Here is a 14,361-nt window from a genome sequence, read left to right as displayed (position 1 = left end):
TATGAATCAAGGTTTAAACCACCCACCCTAACCATTACCCCAACAAATATAGTTAAATTGTCCCTCTTTGTATTGTTTCTGTATGTGAGGGTGAAACTCAATAACTAATGGTGGCAATAACATATGATTTTTTGCTAAACATTTTACTTTTCTTCTTACATGATAGGTCTGATGGATCCTTGTATGTAAAATTTAGACAAGCTTTCATATTAACTTCTTGGGATTTAATTTTTCCCTCTGTGTTGTAAAATGAGAGATCAACTGTCTGGGATTTTGTGTTGTCATGTGATTGCAGATTCAAAGCCTGACCCGGCTGGGAAGGAAATAGCAAATCATCTCTTGTATTTAATTGCATATGAATCTGCTTTTGTGGCAATATCCTTCTTCAGAGATGGTATTTCAGTCTGCTGTCGAGTAGTAGTTGATTTGTGATGATGATGGTTATGATTGTGAAATGAGTGTGGTGAATACACACATGGTTTGCAGCTGTCTAGCCTGGGTTTGAATCTTGACTCAGCTCCAAGCTGCCTTCCTGATGTTGTACAGGCGGGGTGATTCATTGATGTGTGTGTCGTCCATCAGATGGATATTAAACTGGGCATCCTGTCTGCCAGCATTACTTGGTGGATGTCAAAGATCCCAGGGTGTCCTTCACGAAGAGTAGACGAGCTATCCCTGGCACCCTGAACAAATTACAAATTACTGCCCTATCTACTGCTGGGAAGGAAATGGCAAACAACCCTGTATAATCCTTGCCAAGAAACTGCTTTGGCAGGACCAACACTCTGTAACAGAGCACAGTATGGTACATCAGAATCAAAATACACTCGTAGATGGATGATAAAGAATAAATAACTGCATGAACTGTTCATACTTAGTTGGCATCATGAGAGTTTCAAACCAATGTAAATGTGCAGGTCCATGACCATGATAAGTGTACACGGCCCAACCGATACGAGAATGGAGCTAAGTTTTTCAATTGAAGTTCAACCTTGATGATGGCGGTTTGTGAAATATAACAGGAGCTAATGGGGATGTGGAGAATGTGTAAAGGTACCCAGCCAGTGAATGAGCAAGGAACGGTCTGTGAAGCTTTGGTTAGCCTCGGAAGGGAGGGCTGATTTGGGAGGAGGCAAGGTTTGGTCGATGATGCTGGTGGGAAGAGCTCCGTGCGTGAACGTGCCAAGGACCGCACTGCTATAAAAGAGTGATGAAAACGAATCAACTGTGGGCTGATTCTTAGCCAGTGCCCAAGTGGAGATGGGAGTTAAGTTTGCAAACGAGCCAAGTGCATGAGCTCAGGAAATCCTTTTTCAAAAGCATATATTGATCAATGGAGAAGCCGATGTAATAGTGAAGAATGGTGCACTTCGTCTTTGCCGTGAGAGTGTGAAAGAGTCCAGTTTTTTTTCCAACACTACGGACACTGGAATGGACCACAGTGAATGTTGCATTTATAAATCGCTTGAAATCTGCAGACTCAGTGTTAGCATCTGGAGCCAACAAGCAAGATGTTGGTGTTGAACTCAACTAATAACAGCATGATGCCACCAAGCCCCAACAGCACGGGATTCCCACCGCGCGACCTCGATCTCGCCATGGCCGAGGTGATCACGCTCGCAGTAATATTTATCTTCGCTTTGTTTGGTAACGCAATCATGGTATCTGTGTTGTGCTGCAAAAGGAAGCAACCATCTCGAATGCACATCTTCATGATGCACCTCTGTATCGCTGACCTCCTGGTTGCCATCTTCCAGGTTTTTCCTCAATTAATATGGGACATCACTGACCTTTTCATGGCTTCTGATTTCGTTTGTCGCCTGATCACGTATCTGCAAGTCGTGGGAATGTTTTCTTCCACTTACATGACTGTCGGGATGACCATTGACCGATACCAGGCCGTGTGCTTTCCTTTGGTAACCTTTCAAGGAAGGAGGGCCCGCTGGAACATCGTGGTTGGTGCCACATGGCTACTTTCACTTCTCCTGAGTATCCCACAAATTTTTGTGTTCTCCCTCACTGAGATTTCCCCTGGTGTGCACACTTGCTATGCGAATTTTGTGGGCAACTGGGGTCGGAAAGCATACGTGATGTGGATATGCATCGCTGTCTTTGTGGTGCCAACGATTATATTAGTGGTATGTCAGACTACAATCTGTCATGTTCTCTGGAGTAACATGTATACCAAAACACACCGTAATGTGGCAGGTAACAGCAATCAGCTCATGCTTTCACGGGTCAACAATGTGAACAGCATCTCCAGAGCCATGGTAAAGACAGTAAAGATGACAATAGTCATCGTTATCGTTTACATCATCTGCTGGACACCATTCATGGTGATGCAACTTTGGAACATCTGGGATCCCCACCCACCCAAAATAGGTAGGTTCAGGCCTGGTGAAAGCTTTTCCTTCTTTTGTTGTTAATTTCCTGGCATTTTTTCCTTGATGTCATTACCCATGAGTTCTGCTGCTTTTGATTGTTTTGTTGTGTGGAAGAAAGGAATCAAGTTCGAGTTGTATAGATAGATGTGATACTGTGATCATTTGGTCACACTGAACTGCTTGGAGACTAATCGTATTCGCCCTATGCTCTCTCCGTATGGCGCGACAGGACCCAGCCATGGTTGTTGTGAGCCTTTGGATTTTTTTCACTAATTCCGCTCCTGTGTCTGAATGTATTTTATGAATTATAATGAATAGAGGGGATTAAATATATATATATATATATATATATATATATATATATATATATATATATATATATATATATATATATATATATATATATATATATATATATATATATATATATATATATACTGGCATATTTCATGATGTCTACTTAAGCAGGACAGCCTCGTTTACTTTCAACAATCACTTGCAAGTTTTTTAATGCGTTATCATTTATTGTTTAATTGTTTATCTTGTGAACACATTTATAGTTTGACCACAAAATGCAGGACTCATACAATTATAATAAACCTTCTTTATTATTGTTTTAAAATTTAAAATGACACCTTATTTGGAACACATTTGTTCCACATGATGCATGATCGCGATGGAAAGTTTCAGATCAATCTCTTTAATGTCATTGATTTAATTGAGATAATGGCACATGCTCCAGAAGTCGGACTCCATGCCATGTGCACACTTGGATTCGATGAGAAAAGTTGTTTATTACTTTTACACATTTGGCTGCAGTGATTGAAGGAATTTTGTCAATTGTTGCTATTTTGAGATTGTCTGGATTGTGGCTTTTCTCGGTAGACAATGTCCTTAAGATAACTACGAAGATAGAAATCTGGTGGTGATAAATCAGTGAGTGCAGTGCCCATCCGACATCAGGTCTTCGACTGATGACTGTCATCATAGTGCCTGTGAACCCAGTTCAGTGATAGATTTCTCCTTCTTCTTGCATATGGCAGCATGGCTGTTGGGTGTCATTTTGTTGGGGTGCGGCTGTGCCGCTGATGCTGTGCCCCCATACCAGTACACTGGTACTCATTTTGCCGACCATGGAAGCGTGACAGGTTGAGTCAACCCCACCTGGTGTTAATTCAGCAGTCAACGGGGCTCAAATTCACGACCCTAAGATCTTAAGCCAGCCACCCCAGCTGCGAAGCCAACAACAAGTTTCAATCTTGTCTGTGCACCACTGGAACATTGTCACTCTTGTCTGCATATCAAGCTCAGTCAGTTTCTGCTTCACTTGAAGTTTGTATGGATACATCTTCAGGTCATCTGGGTACATCTTCAGGATAATTTTTCTCATTGATTCATGTTTAAATCCAAGTTCCCGACTCCAGCGCCTGAAAGACTGATTCGAGCTTCTGCCCACTGCATCGTGGATGAGGTCAATGTTCCCAGGAGACAGCACATTCTTCAGGTTACACCTTAGGAGACAGCACCTGAATGTCGTGCCTATCATTTCTTATTATTGTTAAAATCGTTAACAGTGCCTGTCCTTTGCTATGTCTTCTATATTAAGAGATTTGCTTCATCATAAAACACTAGAACCCCCAGAGATGGTACTTATACCATGTTGATCACAATGGATGGCTTAAACTGGCTTTTGGTAAAACATGTACCAAAAAGTAAAAGTCAGAGTCATAAAGAGTAAATAGAATGAATATTAAAGAGTTCTATGATGCTGTTTCTGATTTGGTGGATGAGAGGAGTGCAGTGGATGGATGTACAGGGTGATTAAATATATATATATATATATATATATATATATATATATATATATATATATATATATATATATATATATATATATATACATTCAAGAACAATAAATAATTCCCATACTCCAAAAACTATGTCTGTTAGGACCTAATATTTTTCGAAAATGTCGCCTAATGCTACAGAAAGAAGTGACATGATACTGAGAGTTATCAGGTATCACATGTTTAATCATGTAACCCGGCAGTGACGTTTAACGGTTTTCACTCAGTCACACCATGGCGCTCACTGTGGAAGAGCACATGGTTCTCCTCGAACATCACATCAATAATGCATCCTTTATGGAATGTCAAACTCCATTTAAAAGTCGTTTCGGTGGTCATATGAAACCTTCGAAATCAGTGATATGGAAACTGGTGAAGCAGTTCAGAGAAACAGGCTGCGTGAAAGTTAAAAGCCCATGCGCCAGCCAAGTGTTGCTACACTAGAGAATGTGGACGAAGTGTGGGAAAGAATGGAAGCAATCCCAAATAAATCTATGAGACGTTTCGCACAACAAGCTCAATTGTATGGATTTAATGTCATCGATTGTGTGGATCATGTCACGTCTTTCAGTAACATGAGGCTACATTTACACAAAATATTAGGTTCCTAACTGATATTGCTTTCAGTGTATGAGAATTAATTAGGGTTCTCAAATTTAAAAAAAAATCACCCTGTCGTACTGTATGTCTGGACTTTCACAAAGCATTTGGCTGTTAGCTAAAGTGAGGATGTGTAGATAGGCTGGTGGAGTGGATAATTGGGTGGAAACTGGATTATTACAGAAAAGAGTAGTTTGTAAATGGGAGGATGTCTGGCTGGGAGGATGTCTGGCTGGGAGGTTTCAAGTAATGTGGTACCCCAGGGATCAGTTCTTGCACCATTATTACCTCCGCTACAGAAGGTGAAGGAGGTTATGTTTTCACCCCCTCTCTGTCTGTTTCTCTGTCTGGCTGTATGCAGGATATCTCAAAAACTTGCGGACGGATCCAGATTAAACTTGGTTCACAGGTTCGGTGTGTATCAAGGACGAAATGATTAGATTTTGATGAAGATCCGGATCTGGATCCGACTACTAGAATTTTTAAAGTGATTCTTCACCATTGATAGATAGGGCTAAAAAACGATATGTAGCATGATATTTCAGAAATGTATTAGGCCAGATATGTTTACATGGGTCAGGCATTATGTGGTAGAGGTATGCGCTCTTCCGAGTGCCCTTCTGCAGTAGTTATTTATCATTTACGTTTGGAGAGGTTCTGGGCTGAAAGGATTGAAACTTCGTGAAAAACGGTGCCCAGCTGATGATCCGGGAAGTTGGCAAATCAGTAAATTGCTTGTAATTTAAGGTTATAACTTCAAATAAAATAGCTTTTGTAAGTACTTACCAATACATAATGTGTGTGTGTTGTTATGTCTGGCTTTCATCTTGGGATGACGGTGCAGTCATTGGTCTTTATTTTGATCAATTATTTTGATATTGAGGGTTAAGAATAAGATTTCCTGATTTGCAAGTTACACAAAGTTTGGCGGTAAGGTAGATTTCAGGGAGAGGGGTGGTCAGATTCAGGAAAGTCTAGACACAATTCCACTTTTCCTGTGTTTGAGCCTGGGGAGTAACTGCTAAAATATATCTGTCTCGGTTCTTCCTGAGATCTTTCTTCTTTGTTCCTTTCACACTTATTTCTACTTTTTTCACATTTCTCTTTATTCATTCTAATTCTTACTTTTTCTTTTATGTCATCTATTTTACTCTTTATTTCTCTCTTTCTTTATCCATCTGTTTGGGAGAAGTGAATTATTGCAGAAAGTTTTCTGTGAGGCTCACGGGGCTGTGCCGAGATGGATTTGAGGGTCGTGGAGTAGCGGCTGAAACCCAAATCCTATCCAGATTCCTCCTGATGACTCCATCTTCGGTCTTTACTTCTTCGGGTTCCTTCTGATGACTCCAATGCAGAATTTGGTCTTCTCTTTAATTTTAGATTGGGGAAAGGATTGTCAGATATATTTTAACATAAGCTAACAGAAGGTCCTGGGGATGGGCAAGCATAATGATAATAGGGACAACGTAATGCAAGTGGCAGCCTTGGAGCATGTCACTTTCCACTATTTCCATGTGATCGTCTCTCAATCTGAACACATCGACCTTCTCAGTTGACAAGGTTTTAATCTTTTTTTAGGTTTATAAAGACCAAAATTTTCACTTTCCTCCTTCAATGTCTACAGCAGTTTCATCGAATCCTCTTAACTTTCTGCCACAAAGTAGTATCATCAGCTTACCTTAGATTATTGATATATCATCCTCCAATCTTGACTCCAGCGTCCATATCATCCAAGTTTGATTTCCCCATAATGTGCTCACTATATAGATTGAACAAGTAACGGGAGAGAATGCACTCCTATCTGTCGAACCACTTTATCATATCCAAACCATTCTTCTCTCCAGACTCTGTTCTTACTGTAGCTTCTTGCTTCTTGCTTATGTACAGGCTTCTTATCAGACACTACCAGATACCCATTGTTCTGCTAACGAACCAATTAGTCATCCTGTTTGCCAAACATTTTGGGTGAGAAGGAAAAGAAGACAAATTTACCCATGCATAGTGTTTTAACTTCTACACCCCAACCTCCCCCTCCCTATCACCATCCTCACGTCCCACTACCCCCCCACCCCTTTCCCTCCATTTATCCTGATGTTCCACCTGGATAGAATGGTCTCACACACAATGACAGGCTTTGACAGGCTCCTCCGTTCTGGGGGAGGGAAGGGGGAGATGAAAGGAGGACAAATTTACCAATGCGAAGACTGCTTTAACCTCATCATTCCCCAGGAAAAAAAGAGGAAATTGTAATACCCTGTACCACCATCACCAGGTGGCACTAATCGGTACACATTTACACTGAGAATTTACCCTCCCCCCCCTCCCCACCACACCCTCACATGAGGCCACGGCCACATAGCCTATGTTACACTGCACACAATGTTGTATTTGTACCCCGAGTTTGGTATTTGTAATTTAAAAAATGTGGCTGTGTGTAAGGAACAGAGAGAGAGAGAGAGAGAGAGAGAGAGAGAGAGAGAGAGAGAGAGAGAGAGAGAGAGAGAGAGAGAGAGAGAGAGAGAGAGAGAGAGAGAGAGAGAGAGAGAGAGAGACAGAGAGAGAGAGAGAGAGAGAGAGAGAGAGAGAGAGAGAGAGAGAGAGAGAGAGAGAGAGAGAGAGAGAGAGAGACAGAGACAGAGAGAGAGAGACAGAGGCAGAGAGAGAGAGAGAGAGAGAGAGAGAGAGAGAGAGAGAGAGAGAGAGAGAGAGAGAGAGAGAGAGAGAGAGAGAGAGAGAGAGAGAGTGAGAGAGAGAGAGGGAGAGAGAGAGAGAGAGAGAGAGAGAGAGACAGAGAGACAGAGAGAGAGAGACAGAGAGAGAGAGAGACAGAGAGAGAGAGACAGAGAGAGAGAGAGAGAGAGAGAGAGACAGAGAGAGAGAGAGACAGAGAGAGAGAGACAGAGAGAGAGAGAGAGAGAGAGAGAGAGAGAGACAGAGAGAGACAGAGAGAGACAGACAGAGAGACAGAGAGAGAGAGAGAGAGAGAGAGAGAGAGAGAGAGAGAGAGAGAGAGAGAGAGAGAGAGAGAGAGAGAGAGAGAGAGAGAGAGAGAGAGAGAGGACAAGTTGTGGCCTGGTTCATGTTGGACTTGCTTCTTGAATTAATGCCAAGAAAAGGAGGTTGGGGTACCAAAACTGCTAGAAATTGGTCAAATTTCCACTTTTAAGTTTAGGGAAATGGCTTTTCTGCAATATATCTGTTTCTTTCCATAAATTTAAACTTGACCTCAGCACAACCTCACCCAGAGCTATGGGTGTCTCTTCCCTCACCCATTGGCTGATTTTACTGATCCACACGGGCTTAACCTGATCTTGACAATGCCAGTTACCTGTTGGAATATGAAGTCAAACCCCCAAATTTGTAAATTTAATTTTGGCCATCACGGCCCTTGCCCTCCGAGGGAAGTAAGGCTGGCAGGATAGCCGAGACCGAGACGTATACACACTCACCTCTGAGACATCTAGCCTGGGTTGGAATATCAGGCCATCTATTAACTGTGCAGGTAGGGCGAGGCATCAATGTGTAGCCATCCCTCGGATGGACGTTTAGCTGAGTATCCCATTTGCTTGCATTAGTAGTGGATGTTAAAGATACCACACTGCCCTTCGCGAAGAGGAGGCAAGCTATATCTGGCAGCATGGGCAAATTACAAATTCCTGCTTTAAACTACAGGGGATGTTGCATCAGCAACCCTGAGAAAACTGATGGCTAACCCACAGGCACGTGCTGCATAAAAACGGTGATGAGTCGGTGAGAATAAAAAGTAACACTCTATAACTTTTGAATTATTTTATTACCTCGGTCACTGAAGGTGTTTTCAGCTCTATCTGTTTGTCTGTTTGTTTCTCTCTGAGCAGGATATCTCAAACAGTTGAAGACGGATTCAGACAAAAATTTGGTGACCATGTTTGGTGTGTGACAAGGACGAAGGGATTCGATTTTGGTGAAGATCCAGATCCGGATACCGGAATTTTAAAAGTGATTCTTCACCATTAAGTGGTAGGGCTAAAAACAACATACAGGGTGTTCCAAAAAGACCTGGACAACTTTGGTTGTTAATATATTTAGAACCACAAATGATACAATGATACACTTTATTTCATACAATGCAGAAACTCATGCAGTTTTGTACACACCATCAAAACACTTCAATGTGAGCTCCGTTTGTTGCATGCAGGACATCAAGGCAATACACGTGTTCTTGCCAAGTTCGTCTCAGCATGGTTATGTCCACCAGTGTGCATGCAGCTGTAATCCGAGAACGAAGATCCTGCATGTTTGCCACTTTGGTGTTGTAGACAACATATTTTACAAACCCCCACAGGGGAAAAAATATCAAGGGGGGTTATGTCTGGTGATTGTGGGGGCCAGGCAGTTGGTCTGTCTAGGCCAATCCAGAAACCTTGATTTTTTTTCCTTCAGGACGGCTGGAATGACTAAGACCCCATGAGGGGGTACACCGTCCTGTTGAAAAATGATATCGGGTTGCAGATCTTCAATCTGTGGGAAAGTGAATCCTTCCAACATGTTCATGTAAATTGTTGAGCTCACTGTATCCTCCACAATGTATCACTGTATCCACATACTTGTTTAATGACGACGTGAGGGGGTTTTCCGAGCCCCAGATCCTTCAATTGTGCTGGCTGACCATCCCTGATACAAAAAAAGCAAGCTACATCTGTGAACATGACTTTTTTTTGTAATCTTCATCATCCTCTATGTGAACAAGCATTTCCAAGGCAAATGCCTTGCATTTGGATCTGTCATTTGGTTTGAGTTCCTGCAAAATCTACACCCCATATAGGCATAAAGCTTCAGTCTTTTATACAAAATCTTGTGTACAGCAGGGGTTGGTAGATCCAGTTATCTGGATGCGCATCAAATTGATTTTCTAGGGCTTTGTTGAAATGAGTCACGCACTCGTTCAACGTCTGCTGCACTCGTGCTTGGTCGACTGGTACTTTTCTGTTTCTGACAACTTCCAGGCTCCTTAAACCTCTTTCACCACTTTCTGATACTAGTCCGCGATGATGGATTCCTTCCATACCTTGTACAGAAATTGGGCTGAACTTGCGTGTTGGATCTCGTCCCAATGAACCATTCAATGCACTGAGCTTTCTCCTGTGGAGTCGCCATTTTCTTGTGTATTAAACCACCAGTCCTGAAAAAAAAAAAAACTTTGAGTTTCTGTATGATATAAAACAAAGGGTATCGTATCATTTGTGGCACTAAAATATATTAACAACCAAAGTTGTTCAGGCCTTTTTGGTGCACCCTTTATAACACAATATCTCAAAAAGTTATGGACGGATTAGGACGAAACCTAGTGTGCAGGTTGGGTACGAGACAAGGACCAATTGCTTCAATTTTTACGAAGATCCAGATCCGGATACGAGAATTTTTTAAATTCCTCAAGTGATTCTTCACACGGGAGATGGGGCCAATAATGATATGTAACATGACATTTCAAACAGTTGTGGAAGCATTGTGACAAAACTGGGTGGATGAGTTGATTAGGTGACAACAAGTCAATAAGATTTTGGTTAAGATCTGTATCCAGATCCAGCCTATCAGTGGGATACAAAATGTAAACTGTTCAGCATTGTAGAGGTATGTGCTCTCCCGAGTAACAATGTAGTATTCATTTTTCTTCGATTGTTCGTATTGATTATGTCTCCTTTATTATCCCCTGTTGAACTTAGTTCGAAACAAGGGCTTTTATATTTGGGCTTGATTTTCGTGTCTGTGCGTGCATGCGTCCGCATCCATATCTCGGATATGTATGCACTGATTTTATTAATACATAACACAAAGACAACAAACACATGATGGGATACATACGCATATCATTTTGCTTCACAATGCGATCAAAGAGGGCCGACTGGTAGCCATTTTAGTTGTGTAGAAACCCGATGCTGAAAACGTCCTCAACCATTTCTCGGACATGCATTTACCGATGTCGTTCAAACTTGGAAACCAGATAATGAATGACGGCTTACATATGCCCGTCTTTACTTTTCGAGATCAGATACAAGATGGCTGACTGGCGGTCATTTGTAAAATGTCCCCAACCATTTCTCAGACATACATGGTCTGATTTTCTTCAAACATGGAAAAAGCTCAGTGCATGACGGCATACACAAGCACTTCACTTTATTTTGCGATCTGATCAAAGATGGCCGACTCGTAGACTAGCAGATATTTTAGTTGTAAAAAAAAACAAACGGTATACGAACATGTCCTCAACCATTTCTCGGACATGCATTTACCAATCTTGTTCAAACTTGGCACACAGATAATGAATGAAGGCTTGCTTACTTACACCATGAACAAATTACAAGCATGTTGTTTTTTTCTAAGATCAGATCTAAGATAGCGGACTGGCGGCCATTTTGTTACTTTAATGTGTCCCCAACCATTTCTCAGACAAGTGTGGTCCGATTTCATTCAAACTTGGCAAAAGCACAGTACATGATGGTATACTCATGCCCCTCTCTTTGTTTTACAATCTGATCAAAGATGACGGACTGGTAGACTGTAATCCATTTTAGTTGTAAACTAGAAGTGCACTCGGTGGAGTGCATACCTCCGCCACGTAATGCCTGATCCATGAGAACATATCGGGCCAAATACATTTTTAAAATATCATACTATACAGTACTAAATCGTTTTTGGCCCTATATCTCAATGGTGAAGAATCACTTTGAAAATTAAATCATTCTCGTACCCAGATCTGGATTCGGATCTTCACCAAAATGGAAAAACAAATGGAAAAACTGTCCACCAAGTTTCATTCGAATCCGTCCACAACTTTTTGAGATGTCATGCTGTATATCGGTTTCACCCTATCTCTCAATGGTGAAGAATCACTTAAAATTTCTAGTAGTCGGATCCAGATTCAGATCTTCACCAAAATCCAATTAATGTTTCCTTATGACACACCCACCGTGGCCACCAAGTTTCATCCGAATCCGTCCATAACTTTTTGATATCGTGCTATATGTCGTTTTTAGCCCAATCACTCAATGGTGAAGAATCAGTTTTAAAATTCCAGTAGTCGGATCCGAATCTTCACCAAAATCTAATCAGTTCATCTTTGTCACCCACTGAACCTGTCCACAAAATTTAATCCGGATCGGTCCAGAAGTTTTTGAGATATCCTGTACACGAACAGACAAACAGACAGTGAGGGGTGAAAACATAACCTCCTTCACCTTCGGTGGCGGAGGTAATAAATATGGACTTTGCTTTTAACTGCGTATCGCAAAAGTACTAAAAAATACAAAAAACAGGGAGCTATGATCTTTTATGTCTTTTTTTTCCTTGTTTATTTTTAAGGAAAGAACATCTTTTCTTCATTTATCTGCACTCTCATTCGATTTTACTCATGACCTTTTACCCACATCTAACGTGTGGATTCAGAAATATCCAAACTTTAATTAGCTCAAAACCTTCGTTGATTTATTTACTTTTGTGTGAATATATCTCTGGACAATGGATGGCAGATCCCCATGGCAGGTGGCAGAACTGCTCAATTAGTCACGTGTTCAGCACTGAGCTACATCCCTGATTTGTTTCTCTGTGAAGTCAAATCCGACTAAAAAAGAACAAACAAATCCCATCCTGAGGCAGTGCCAACAGATGTCGCTACATCTCAAAGCATGCTGTCCTCTGGTAAAGGATGTGAAACCAAAATCTAACTGTGGAATGGTCTGCATGCTGGTTGCAGATGTTAAAAATCCAACGTTTTCTCTCAAAAAATAGGATATATCACTGTGTGCCGGATAAAACCCCTGCATAGAGATTACAATGGGATAAATATCCATCAGTTAATTGTAAAATACATGGAAGTAAGACTAACTTGTGTTGCTGATGATAATGTTGTTTGTGATGAAGGAGATCAATTGTTGTGTGGGGATTGATGTCTTCCCACTGTCCTTGTACTACTTATGATCTGACAAATTAAACAGTTAATCAACCCCAAGGCCCTGTGAGAATATTTGTGACCTTCGTGCTGTATTTGTTTGTGAAATTAAGTGAAATGTTGTTTGCTGTGTAGGTATTAACCATTGATGGCATGGATTATATCACAAGGGCCTGCACAATGTCATTTCCACGCATGTACAGTAGCTTTCCTCATTTCCCATTGCTCATGTCATATTCCAAAATGGCAAGGTCTTTCAAAATAAACAACAACAACAAAATTTCCTGTTTGAGGAATTTAATGCACACCTAACAATTGCAAGGAATTTCGTAAATGCATGTCTTTTTGTTTTTTACAGTGCATCAGGTATGGATACCCCTTGACGAACTTGCGTGTTATTGTCTGCCAGAAAATCTGATTAGCTGGAACAGAGGTAGCCCACTCAACTTTGAGCTGTCGAACCTGGGTTGGATTCCTGACCCGACTGTAAACTGTCGGATTGGTGTTCCCCAGGCTAGGCATTGCATCATAAAGCGTACCATACGTTAAGCTGGGTGTCTCGTCTGCGAGCATTAGTTGGTGGACGTTAAAGTGCCCATGGTGTCTTTTGTGAAGAGATAGTGAGTTACTGCAGGCACCATGAACAAATTACAAATTCTTGAAATGACCACCGTTGACAAGGCAAAGGCAAACCACCCAGTGTAACCCTGAGGCCATGTGGCTGCTCTGGCAGGGCTGAACCAGAGAAAGAGAGACAGAGAGAGAGTGAATATGAGAATATGTGAATGCCAGTCCAAAGGATGACCTCATTTGTTATTCTCTATCGCACTCTGAAGTTTGTTTTTCAGCCGAGTTGGCCTCAAGAGGACATTTCATTGTTTTGAATTCAATCTTTTTATGATGTAACTTGTACATGTATCACATCACACAGGTGCATACACCATTCAACACTCAAAAATAACGCATGAAACAAGATTTGAACCAGGGATCCCAGAATCATGAAGATCGGTGATAGATGGGAACGCCAAACAATGGGAATCAGAATTTTAACAAGAAACGTTCTATTTATTCAGGAACAATAAGGAGGATAAAAAAAAATCAAACGAAAATCGTTTTTGTAGTTGTTGCAACGAATCAGTAAATGCAGGGAAAATAAAAGTCCGTTTGATTCCAGACTTGGAAAAGAAAAAGTAGGTTTGGTGTGTAGGACACTCTGGATGCAAACTTTTGGGAAATTTTTCTTTATCGCGAAAAATCATCTGACTCATAAAAAAGTTTTTTTTTTTTCCTTCCTACTCGATGCAATTACATCCTGAGAAAGTGATCTTATCGGCCTTTGAGTATCGAAGATATTCAAGTGATTCTTCAGTTGTTCGTCTGTCTTTCCATCATAGCCTCATATGAAAACCTATAAACCTTGAACATCCTCATCATGAATAAGCAACATTATAAACAAGAACAAGCATGCTATACCTCTCAGATAATGCATCTTTTATGGCAAAATGTGTTTTATCATCCATCATTAATTCCCCACTTTTCAAAGTTTCATTACTTCTGACACTGAAGGTGGATGGAGGTTGTTTCCACCCCTGTTTGTCTGTCTGTT

At 41.1% G+C, this 14,361-nt stretch overlaps 1 protein-coding gene across 1 annotated transcript in view; it reads left to right on the top strand.

The window, feature by feature from the left end:
- The first annotated feature begins 1,242 nt into the window (after positions 1-1,242).
- The window catches only part of LOC147020390 (mesotocin receptor-like), a 28,992-nt gene continuing 15,873 nt past the window's right edge, over positions 1,243-14,361 (top strand). The window contains exon 1 of the mRNA XM_085895694.1: positions 1,243-2,382. Within this exon, the coding sequence (XP_085751820.1) occupies positions 1,512-2,382 (871 nt within the window). The 5' untranslated portion in view covers positions 1,243-1,511. The remainder of the gene's footprint in view (positions 2,383-14,361) is intronic.

Source organism: Eptatretus burgeri, chromosome 9 (genome assembly GCF_056783735.1).
Source record: "Eptatretus burgeri isolate ZD-2024b chromosome 9, Ebu_testis_v1, whole genome shotgun sequence".
NCBI classification, from domain to species: Eukaryota; Metazoa; Chordata; class Myxini; order Myxiniformes; family Myxinidae; genus Eptatretus; species Eptatretus burgeri.
The sequence above is the reverse complement of the archived record's forward strand: the minus strand, read 5'-3'. Positions and strand labels throughout refer to the sequence as shown.